General features: G+C 40.7%; 2 protein-coding genes across 3 annotated transcripts; both read right to left on the reverse strand.

Moving 5' to 3' along the window:
- Positions 1-187: 187 nt before the first annotated feature.
- pdpk1b (3-phosphoinositide dependent protein kinase 1b) lies at positions 188-8557 on the reverse strand. The gene is made up of 14 exons (XM_062414003.1): positions 8410-8557; positions 6208-6498; positions 5400-5442; positions 5147-5284; positions 4879-5023; positions 4661-4758; positions 4477-4552; positions 4314-4382; positions 3982-4078; positions 3670-3843; positions 3343-3560; positions 3167-3224; positions 2672-2824; positions 188-2536 (listed from the first exon to the last, which is right to left on the reverse strand). Exons 1-14 carry the CDS (start codon positions 8431-8433, stop codon positions 2423-2425), a joined length of 1698 nt encoding a protein of 565 aa, XP_062269987.1. The 5' UTR covers positions 8434-8557; the 3' UTR covers positions 188-2422.
- A 255-nt stretch (positions 8558-8812) lies between these two features.
- tsr3 (TSR3 ribosome maturation factor) lies at positions 8813-12336 on the reverse strand. Of its 2 annotated transcripts, none has more exons than XM_062413928.1 (7): positions 12196-12336; positions 11923-12060; positions 10882-11095; positions 10463-10656; positions 10191-10358; positions 9402-9456; positions 8813-9119 (listed from the first exon to the last, which is right to left on the reverse strand). In XM_062413928.1, the coding sequence occupies exons 2-7, from the start codon at positions 12041-12043 to the stop codon at positions 8957-8959; spliced, it is 915 nt and encodes a 304-aa protein (XP_062269912.1). In that variant the 5' UTR covers positions 12044-12060; positions 12196-12336; the 3' UTR covers positions 8813-8956. The 2 variants fall into 2 exon arrangements, with proteins under 2 accessions (XP_062269912.1, XP_062269911.1); XM_062413927.1 differs by having other exon boundaries at positions 11923-12072; positions 12197-12307.
- Between the last annotated feature and the right edge of the window lie 3 nt (positions 12337-12339).

The following is a 12339-nucleotide window of genomic DNA, read 5'->3' on the forward strand; positions in this document are numbered from 1 at the left end:
CAGATGCATAAATTATTCCAGAAGAAATGGGTCCTCCCTGGATTGAGCCACTTCTATATGGAGCACTGATCCTCTGCTGCTGATACCATTATGTCGAGTGTGCAGGGTTTTATGATTGTTACACAGATCATGGATTTAGACCACGCAGGGTTAAAGTGCATTTAAGTCATTTCCACGACACGAGCACTGAGAACGGGGCCGGTACTTTATTTACATGCTGCTGCTGCAAAACAAAAAACAAAACGTGAGATGCCATTGCCATTGATTTCCCTGTGTCATTGACTGTGGTTGTTAACAGAAGACAGGACACATGGCTTTATTTGTTTGCCTAAATCCCTACATGCTTTAATTACTGGACTACCAAGCATTAAGTGGAAAATTCATCATTCAACATCTACTGACCTAGCGCACAAATAATCAGAGAGAGAATGAACAGATTCATTAAATTATCAGAATATGATTAAATCACTGAGCAAATAGAAAATGTATGATATAGTAAGAAAAAAGCTGTAAAATATTATAGTTTACAATAATTATTCACATTCAAAGGCTTTACATCTCAATACATACACAACATGGCCCCTGAACATGACTTCAATCCAAATATGATTCATATATTAGAATTTAAATAACACAGAATGAACTAGAGGCTAAACAATAGCCATCAAATAACCTTATACAAGAATAAAAATACAAAAACTGTATCCTAATATCATTGCATTACTTGCTTCAGATTTTAATAATACATCATCTGTACATCACAGTTCTAGTCAGTTACAAGCCAGGTAGAGTTTTCCATACACAATGTAACCGACTGCCATCGACTTGATTCAAACAATTTCTCTAACTAGAGGAAAACACTTCTCTAGTGCTTTCTCAACTTTATAGACAGATACAGCAATTTTCATCGGTTATTTGGATCAGATAGATATCCTTTAACTGACATCCAACCACATCGAGCCCCGGGCCCCAGGGCCTGAGGGTCCTATTCACCTATACTCCAGTCACACACTGCACAAACAGACTCAGCTGAAGGAAGAGGACCTTTGGGAAGGACCTTAAGGTATTATGTCAAAAATTAAAAGCATCATGATAATACATATTGCTAAAACAAGAGCACAAGTTAAATCAATCGCTTTAATTTCTATTGGGCCAAACGTCAGAATGAAACAAAAACAAAACAAAAATATGGGCTAAGAAGCCCAACGAGGCAGTTCTGCCACCTTGTCCAGGGACGACAGCTTTATTGTGATTGCTTCCGAGAATGATAGTATGTGTATGTATCTCTGTTGATGAAAGTTTTCTGTTCAGCATGGGGTGGTCAGCACATAAGATTTTGTTTTCAATAGGACATAGTGAAGATGAGCCGACTATCCCACCAGAAAAAGAAAAAAAAAGTAAATTGAAAGAATTCACACCACAAAGAAATAGCCAGTGAATGGTACAGAACAGCCAAATCATCCAATAATATTCGCAATGGTTGCCAATGCAGTCAAAAATACCCACCTTTAAACTTGAATAACCTATAACTCCAGTGCCCTAGGAGAGAGAAGCGGACAAAGCGGAGCTACAAAACTGGCCATGCAGGAAAGATAAGCAAGTTATGATTAGAAAGTACAAGCTAGTGGCATGTTTACCCACCCCCTGTTAGCAATACATCCTCAGTAACAGCTACGGAAGGCTCACACTTGTACAGAGACTTATTCAGACCCATGTCTCACTGCAGACCAGCACTCTGCTTTGTTACCTTAACTGGACTGCAATAAGCAAGTACCAAGAGACAAAAAAAACAACTCAAATACCATGGGAACATTTGGGCTCTGACAAAAAAATATATATGTATGTATGTGTAGGATTTGAGTTTGGTAAACGTGTGAGACTGAATCAGCTTACACTATTAGTTACAACTATGGAGTATATGCACTAGAAGTGGGCCCTGACTACAGCTTGCACATACGATGTAGGATTAGGATATGGTTTTAATTAAGATAACAGGATAGGCTCTGGTTCACAAAAGCTAGATTTTGTGTTATGGTATCATTGAAGCAGGAAACCAGTCCTTGCATTTGAGATAGTCCTAGCAGTACCCAAGCTTGTTTCACTCTACAGGACAAGCTTGCCCTTCTTATTCCTCCTGCAGACTGTACAAAAAGCAGATGTGCATGGTGGCAGTCTTATCATCCATACATGGAAAAAATGCAATAGAAGCCTCACAGAGAGCACAAAGAACAAGCAAAGCAACCCTGAATCCAAAGTTGTATTTTTCCCATGGTTCTACTCAGGAAAACAAACAAGGTCTAGATGCCAGCGTCTCTAAGAGTTTGTTTACACTGCGGTGATGAAGGGCACTAAAGAGGGTGTTACTCTGCTCAGTGATTGGCCTCAGAGCTAAAGAGGAGTGGCCACAGGAGGAACTGTACTCCTATAGGCCAGGGTTTTGGTGCCTTTGATAGATCTTTCTCCACACTTCCTGGATCTTCTTGCACCATCGGTCAGCATTTCCGCTGGGGTCCATCAAATAGTATGTTCGGTTAGGCTGAAAACGTGAAGAAGAGGAAGACAAATATTTTAAATAGTGATCTTAACCTGATAACTTCTTAAAGGGGGAAGTGTCAACATATCGCAGGAGGGAAGTGTACAGCACAGACATCAGAAATAAACAGTCAATTACCGTGTGAACAAAGAAGGTTTTGAAGTTCTTGGCCTCAGGGCGTAACTCTAGGGACCATGGAATCTCCCCTTTCAGGACCTTGTTAACAGGATCCACGTAGTACAGGTGTGGTCCCTCCGTAAGAAGTAGCTGTCTCCGCCGAGCAAACAGACCCTGCAATGGAATGCCACACAGATCAGAACATTATATCACCAACAGAGGGGGCTGTTAGGCCAAAGAGACTTTCCACACCACAGCAAGGAATTCCCCTTCACTTCCTGACTGCTAACAGGCTGAGCAATGTTATATGAAGTCACTCTGCTGAGAAATACAGTTACCTCATACAAAGGTCGGACAGATTTGATTTAAGAAAATGTACATTGTATTACTTATGACTACAGTGGGGTCCAAACATCTGAGATGACTTTGACCATTCACTAAGGTGAAAGATTTTGGACTGCTGTATAACACTACAATAATGCAAAATAAAACAAATGATTGATTGATTTTACACACCTTTCGTTTATCGACTGGACCCATTTTGAGGATCAGGTTATTCTCCACAAACTGGTGCCTGAGTAAAGAAGCAAAACCAGATTAGTGACAACTTTTCCTTCAAATACTAAACATGAGCCACTAATACATACATGCAAACAGGTCTTAAAGGGTGAAACATGTAGAGAAGAATTTACCAGAGGTTTCCAGTGGTCTGTTTATCCAGCAGTAGTTGCTTCTCCTCCTCAGTGAACTGCAGGTCCAGCTCAAAGGAGTTGTTGTCCAGGTCGTGGATGTACTGCTCGATGTTGCTGCTGGACCTCTTTGGGGGTGTGGATTCATGTGGCGACAGGGAGTGTGATGAGCTGGACTGGGCCACCTGCATGTTGCTGAACTGGCTCAGGAGATCATCGTACTAAGGTTGGAAATGAGATCATAGAGAGAAGATAAAGTGGGTTTGTACGAGGCTTCACATCTAAGGCACCAATCGTGACAATCATAAAAAAATAACACTGGAATCTTACATTTCCGTAGCAGTCCTCATCATCCTCGGACATGGCTGGCAGATAGGGGGTGAGCTTGGGGGGCGTCTGTAGGTGTAGGTCACTCCAGGAGATGGTATCGAAAAAAGGGTGCTGTTTCAAAGGGTCGTACCCTCCCATCTCTTCGCAGCCAATCCGCTTGGAAGGGTCCAGTGACTGATGGTAAGAGAGAAACCAATGTTTTCATACACTAGAAAAACACTATTCTTTAAATTACATGACCAGTAAACTAATATGACAAATTAATTTCAGTAACCTTTGGTTAGCGTTTACATATTGTATTTGACAACTCACCAAAAGCTGTCTGACGAGATCCTTGGCTTTGGGGAAGAATTTCTCTGGAAATTCATACTCCAGCTTGATTATCTTCTGGAATATTAGGTACTCATTTCTACATAAATAAAACACAAGAGGAAAATAACATTAACAAGCCTGTAGGGAAGTGTGCCATAAGTGAGATATTGTTTGCTGAGGCACGGTTATTCTCTCACTTAGCATTTGTTGCACTTGAAATAATCATTAACAGTTAACTTAAATGGGAAAAACAGAACATGATCAGCCATTATTGAAGCAGGAATTAATGAGAATGAACTGAACTGTGAAAGCAACATCCCTTCAGTACTTACCCAGCTCTGAACGGTGGTAAACCAGCCACCAGTTGATAGATAATACATCCCAAAGCCCAGAGGTCCGAGCTACAAGAAGAAAAAGCCATTTTTATCTGACAAACATTTAAACAGAACTGTGAATAGCAAGTGTACGAGCTGCATGATGATCAATTCTAGTTACCTCTTGCAGGCAGATTTCTCTGTTAGCAGCTCTGGAGACACATACTGTGCTGTTCCAACAAAGGAGTTTGCTCTTGCTGCCAAACAATGCAATAAATAATTTTAAGACATGAATATATTTATACTGCTCACAGAGACTAAACTGCCAACTCATGGCATATATAAAATCAATGATGTGAATATACCTTGTTTACTGTCTGATGATAACTGTTTTGCTGTCCCAAAATCTGTTATCTGGATGTGCATCTCTTCGCTCAGAAGAATATTCTCTGGTTTCAGATCTCTGAAAGGATTAGGTTATGGTGGGAAAACAAACAGTTAATATTGTTTGAACAACTATATTAGGGAAACAGCAAGCAGGACATAACTATCATTAAAGATGAAAACAAACAGAAAGTCGTACCTGTGTATTATCCCCTTATTGTGCAAGTATTCTAGAGCACAAACTATTTCAGCCGAGTAGAATCTAGTACAGGTTTCATCAAATGAACCAATTTTGCGAATGTATTTGAGGAGCTCTCCATTCTTGGCGTAGCTGAGACCAAAATCTAAGAACAGCGAGTTAAGGATCACTTTAATCAATGTTAATAAAATGTTGGAACCCAACTTTTTCAAATTCAGTTGCTTATATAAAAACACGACTTGTCAAATTGTACATGTTAAAAGGATACACAACTTCTCATCATCTTGAAATGTGAAGTATAGTTTGACGAAGAATGGGTGATCTAGATTTGACATCAAATCCCTTTCTCTTTTCACGTACTGGGCCTTGTTCTCCTTCATAATATGGCGCTTCTCTAAAATCTTAACTGGAGGAGAGAAAAGAGAATTTCAGTATATTAGTAAAACAAACAGTAATTTGTTCATATTGTTAATAAAGTACAATTCACTGCATTCAATGAAAACTGCTGCAGCATTACTTACTTGCATATTCTTTCCCCGTTACCTGCTCTCTTGCCAGGACAACCTTAGGATAAAAAAAACGGAAAACACACAGCATGTTACTTCAGCTGTTTTCAGACATGACCTGCAGGTAAAATCCGGAGAATTGGCAACAGAGGTTACCAACAGGCTGACTTTCATACATGCACAACACAGCAGGAGGTTCCCAGCACAGACATGTTCACAACAGCAACAAATCCTCTGCATTATTCAGACGAGGGGTTGTGCACAGCAGGAGGCGATGTATTAAGTCTGCTGCGGCGATCACTTGATTTTATCGACAACAGACACCGGTGTGAGCTCTTGTCACTGCAAACTCTCTTGACACATTTTTCATTGTTTTCCACATGTTTGTCACCGGGAGTTATTTGTTTTTCTTTTTGGAATTTTTACCTCTGTCGCATGTTAGAAGCGTCATCAACCCCCCTATTGCGGTGAATCCTGCAGGGGTCCCCTACTGTGTTCTTACATAGACTTCTACTGAATTTCAACAGACATTATACTAGGAAACACGGTGGATAAAATCCACAGAAACTGGAGCGTCTCCCTCAGACATTTGCTTTCTCACAAGCACCTCCTGCAGAGAAAATACGGAAGAACTTGCGAGAGTTGAGTGCATGTCTGAAAGAAGCTTATGCCAGAATCTACTAAATCTTAGGCCCTGTGTTGTCATTACACCGCAGCTGAACTGAGGATGACTCATCCAGGTATATTAATAAAAAGAATGCTAGCATGTAGCAACATCTACCCAAGTATAATTCAAACACTAAATGGAATGCAAGTTACATACCGTTGAGAAGGAGCCCTCTCCCAGTATCTTGCCGAATCTGAAGTCCTCTGGCTTCTTCTTGCGTGGCTGAGGGGTCTGCACAGCCGGCTGTGGGCGGAGGTCTGAGACCTGGCTGCTGGCAGACGTTCCCACAGCTCGAGCATCTGAGGCTGAGCCCTCCATGCTGGGACAGTGGCTACTGCTTGCGCCTGGGATAGCAAGTGGCGAGCAGGAGTCAGGGTGGTTTCTTACCATTGATGGATGCGAGCAGGAACAGATGACAACACTGGGCTGAATGGGCACAACATCATACTGAAACAAGGAAAGGAAGCATGAGAATATATTACTAAGAGTATTGCGGTTTTAGCTTGTTGCCACATCCATATGTGGTTTAAATAGTTTCTTCAAATCTGGGGGACTTCCTATTCTAAAACTGTCAAAACACACCTTGTAATGAACTCGAAACTACAAGTCAGGATACTGTCCTTCACAAAGATTAGCTGTAGATATGCTGGCAAGTTTAGGCCTAAGTGTGTCAGTGACCACAGCTATTGATGGCAATTTGTTTAAAGAATAACTGTTTATGGAAATTGACATGCATTGCTGTTTGGCCTTTTGAACTTTGAGCAATTGTTTGGTTATACTACTTCACATTTCTAACTTCCTAAAACAAGAGAAGACATTAACACTCAGAAAAAGAACAGCAAATGTTTATACAATAAAAAGCTTAAGACTATAGAATATAATCAACAAAACAAACAAAAATTATAAAAAACTGAACCATAAAATAAGTAAATGACTCTAGAAGAGATGGCACATAGTATCTGTGTCATGTAGGTTAAATTCACTTTCCAAGGTCGACCAATACAAATTAAGTCCCGCAATACTCTGTAGGATATAATGACTTAAATAAATAATTTTAAGGGAGACCACTTGAGGAGCAAAGTCTGGAACTGATATGGACATGGAACAACCATTGGAAGAAGCAGCTTCTGAGCCTGGTGGTCCCACCCACCGGGGCTTAAGTAGTAAAAACAGCGTCAAAGTTACAGCCTTCATGTGACAGGTGTACTCACTGAACTCAATCTGATTCGTGTGTAAATGATCCAGTTGCCAAACAAACACTGACGAGACACCCACCAATTTATAGCTTAGCTCTCAAACATAACACACAGCGACAGGTCGGACTGTCTTATAGTTAGTGGTTTCTACCAACCTTCGTTATTTTAACTTATTGGACTATTTACACAGTCAGCGATTGTGTTATTCGGCTTACAACTCAGTTAGCGTTAGTTAGTACAGTTGGCCTAGCTTCTTCTCATTCAAAACCAAGGTGTGGCCATTTAGCTGCCTTATCCGGACTAGACTTAAGGGTTGACAACTCGCCACATAACTATCTACTGATCCACTGCCACTGGTAAAACATGGAAATGCTGACAGAAAACCATACGTAGCATTAACGTGATCGCCCGTACGCTGGGAACAGCAGGCCCGAGCGAACTTTCCTAGCTAACTAAGGGGTGCTAGCCGGCTAACGCTAGCTCCTGCTGCCTTGTCAAATAATGCCGGCCATCGCTGACAGCGAGTTACAAACTTACCGCTAACAGCCAGGCAATTAGCTAACGTTAGCAAGCCAGGTAACATAAGTCACTTCAAAACATGCCGCAGTTCCCAAGGAACATCACTGAGTCTTGTCCAAAGTCTGTGCGCTAAGGCTAATGTCAAAGTGTGAGAATTAATGGGTTGACAGTCGAGCCACAGCACGTTAACCTTAAAATGCTACCTACCAACTAAAGGTGGAACGCGATGAGGCTAAAGCTAGCTCGTTAGCAAGTAGCATCATCGTTCGAAAGCGCGAACCCGTGTAGCTAACGCTAGCCGACAGATGCTGGCCATGGGGAATGGCTCTGCGGATCATAAAACTGATAGCAAGTGTATTTAAATAACAAGTCAGCGCCAAATGTTCCCGATGAGCAGTAATCGCGAAACAAGCCAAGTGTTAGACGGACCCGGTGAACGCAGCAAACATTCGGTGTTGTGTTAGCAAACATTAGCGAGCTAGCGCTGCTGGCTAGTGACTCGTAACGCTGAAGGGTCCTCTGCGGCTAGCACCGCTCTCCAGATGAAGGCCCCGCCGAACTATTTGTTGTCAAACAGCCGCCGCGCTCCACATTTTCAACACCGGCTTCGAGTCGTCGTTCGCGTCGAAGCTGCAACACTCACCAACTGACTTGTAGCTCTTGCCATGGGAGTTTCCCTCGAGTATTTATTTGGAATAAAATAATTAGAGAAGCTCCAGTAATGGCTGCCTCTGCGCCTTCATTTTCGAGCTGTGACGTCGTTCCACAACAATGTTAACGCAGGACAGCAGAGGAGAGTCCCGCTGTGTCCGCCCCCCTCGCCACATTTACAACCGACTCAACTTCTCCTCCTCAGAGACCTGGAGCCGCACGGCCGCAGCGCTTCACGTTCAAAACGCAACGACGCTGCGTTTGCGCCAGTGTTTTAGATTTGATCTTTATTCACCACAGAGAGATTTATCTACACGTCTTTAATAGCATTTTAACTTTAATGTGTAAAAAAGAAATCCATTCACCTTAAATTGAATGACGACTGCAGGTACTCATTTGATTCCAAGAAATATATTTATTTGGATTATTTTCATGGTTTAATACAAAACTGACACAAAACTGCAATCAATTCATTTAGGAGTAAAACAAGATCAGCCAGTTCTTGTGTTAGAAAGAATCCCCCATGGTTAAAAGATGCTTTATTGTGATGAGCCTGATTCTCTTTTATCTTCTTCTTTGTGTTGCGAGGAGGTTCCTGACTCGTCGTTGCTTTCCTTTTTCTCTTCTTCCGCCTCATCTTCAGCCTCATCTTCGTCCTCCTCAGAGGTGTCATCCTCATCAGAATCATCGTCTTCAGGTTCACTGAAAGCAGACATGACAGGTCAATGAGCGAAGTAAACATACTCATGGGAAACCAGCAATATCTCATAGTTTATACATTTTTTTGTATTTTTGGTCACCTTCTGTTGTAAATTAGAAGTTGTCAAGTAAAAAAAAACTGTTTGACAGCATTAAAATGACTGGATCAGTAGTAATTGCTCATTTAAAAGCAAGTACATAACGACAACATTTTGCAGTTAGTATAAGGGATTGCCTCTTTCTGATAGAGGTTATACATTTAATGCCTTCATGAGAAATACTTACCACTGGTGTCTGTTGAGATTCCTACACTCTACTCCTGAATTAACATCGAAAGGATCTGTGGACAAGAGAGATGATTTCATTCAATAGAAAATTGTGTCAACATTAGGCAATAGCATGCAGCTTTCTCCATGTGGGGCAATTTTCCAGACATGAAGGAAAAAAAAAATCACCCTTGACCCAGAATCACTGCCCACATCTCTGATTTGTTCGGCAAGCCCAATATAATCACATTAATCAAAAACAAATTAAGGAAGTTCAGCAAAGCAGTTAATTACATCGGATTATTGATCATCAGTAGAGGAAAAAATGCAAGGAACACATTAGTGTTGATAAAATCATGAGTCAGATGCTGCAACTAACAATGACCTTTAGTTTTTAATTAATTATTTTACTCACAGATAACCGAAATTATTAACTAAAATTGTGTTTAGGATTCTACATCCCTAAAAGGAATGAAACCAGGGTTTTTCCCAAAAATAACTTAACAGGGGTTAACTACAGTTAAAAAACAAAAAACTAAAACCAATGTTGGAGAACCTTCAAAATAAAAAGACTGAGTCAGTACGCTCAGTTTCCATAAAATGCAGTTACTCATGATTCAGCTGTAATTGTTCTGAGAGACAGCTATCATTATTATAATGTTTGAAAAAACATTTGAGGGCTACGAATTTTACATGAAGGAAGAACAACACAAAAACCCCAGCACATATTGAAAAAAAAAAAAAAAACGAAATACAGCTGCCACTGCAACATAAATATGTAAATCAATGTATTTATTCCTGATTTTACCAAAGTCGTCCTCCTCTGGTTTGGATGTGAGATAATCCTTCTCTGCAGCGAGCAGCTGTTCCTCTGACTGGCAAGCAGCATAGCGCTCCAGCAGAACTTTATTCAGCTCCAGGAACCCTCTCCCCCACTTGAATTTCTGCAATACGAGCACTGCAAGTTCTTCAAAACCTACAAAATCCAAAAAGGTGTGGCTGAGTTGCACCGTCAAAACTGAATACAAAAAGCTGTCAATGCAGAACAGAAATCCTGGTTAAGTGAAGCCACAGACTCACCTACAATGCAGAATGTTGCAGCAAAAGCCTCAACACAGGACAACTTGCAAGGCTTGCCGTAGTTGACAGGGTTTGCAGCTACGAGGAAAGGCAGTAACCTGGGGTGAGTTCCGACCATCTTGCTGAAGGGCGTCTCTTCCAGTTTGGCCCAGGAGCAGTCAATCACCGCTAAACCATGTTGAGCCACAATCTCTCTGTGCATTAAGGGGCGACATGGTTTCTTTTAAATCAAAGACAATTACATTCATACTATCACAAGTATAAAGAATTGTTTATGGGATAAATTATCTATTTTCAGTCTGACTGTTTATCTTATACATCATACTCATGTGTTATTACTATAATAAACCATACAGATCATTTGCAGGCCTGCATTTATTTTGATCATTGTAGTTGATGCGGTAGAAGACTCAACACACCTGTCTGCAGGCGTAACATACTTTGTGCCCATCGGACTCAGTACGAGTCCATTGAACCTCTGGTTGAGACGCAGGTTGCGTACAAACCCTTTGCGTACCAACTTTCTGCCAGTGCAGCGTTTAGGATCACAGTGACCCAACTCCCACATGGCGAGTGGACATGGCATTTTCACCTGAGGGGCCTCCGCTCCTTCCTCTACGACGTGAAGACTGGCTGGAAAAAAAGGAGGGTGACAGAGGACATCGGGCACATTATTATGTGAATGTCAACAAACTCACTCAAGTTCAAGGCACCGATCTTCAACAATACAATTACCATTATTGATTATATATCACCATAGCAGAGGTTGACAACATTGGTGTGCGTTAATTTAACATTGAAAAGAGCATGAAAGGCGAATATTAAACCAAATATAGATTCTAAAAAAACTTCCACTTAAATACATTTGTCATGGACCAATTGCTATTAAGACATAAAGTAGGCACATTGACGACACAAATTGTCAAATAAAAAACACAAATAAATACAGAGAAATGATGAAACAAGTGAAACAAAAAAATAAACTGAAAAAAGTATTATCTACAGACAGTGATGAGGGGAGCTAAAAAATCAAACACTTGACGAGTTAATCTACATATTTGAAAAAGAGTGGGAAGTCTGCATAAGTCATTAATTAATAATTAGCTTATACTTAACCAGCTTCCTTTACATCTATAAATAGGTTGTTCGCCTGTGTTGTATATTGTATATAATGTAATAAAAATTAGGCTTTGTATATTTGTACATATATACACAAACTCATTCATCCACATAACCAAAATCAATTCAACACAACCTTAGAAGTTGAATAGATTAACATCGTGTGTCTCCACATTAAAACACATGACTGTCATGTAAATGCTCCATAGTAGAAACTTAAATACAAGTATTTATCATTCAGTATTTTATTCAGCATTTTGGACATATTGCACTTGCCAACATATAAAACAGAAGTCGAGCAAAAATCTGCTGAGAAATGAATTTGAATTATAAACAGTTACCTTCAAAGGCTGTGTGCATCTCCTCTGTGAAGGCCTCCAAGGACTTCCCCTTCATTTTGTGTCGTTTGTCTTTGCCCGTGTTGTCAGGGCGCACAAACTTGCCCTGTTTCTTCTTCCCCATGTTGCACCAGATCACAGTCAGATTACAGCCTGTGTTAAAACGACTCAGCTGCTGGTTTACATGCTTTCACATGAGCTAGCTAACACCACCACCACCAACATTTCTGACAATAAAACGAATGTTTCGTATTGAATCCGTCTGTATATCCTTTACCAGCTCACAGGCGATGTCACCGCACAAGTAGCCTTCGTCTTCAATGAGCCTGAACTACATTTAATAACGTTTTAAATCCGGTTTAGTTTGTTATGCTCGTATCATGTAGAACACGCCGTTGCCCAACGAGCTCACTGCGCATG

Source organism: Platichthys flesus, chromosome 20 (assembly GCF_949316205.1).
Source record: "Platichthys flesus chromosome 20, fPlaFle2.1, whole genome shotgun sequence".
Classification (NCBI taxonomy): Eukaryota; Metazoa; Chordata; class Actinopteri; order Pleuronectiformes; family Pleuronectidae; genus Platichthys; species Platichthys flesus.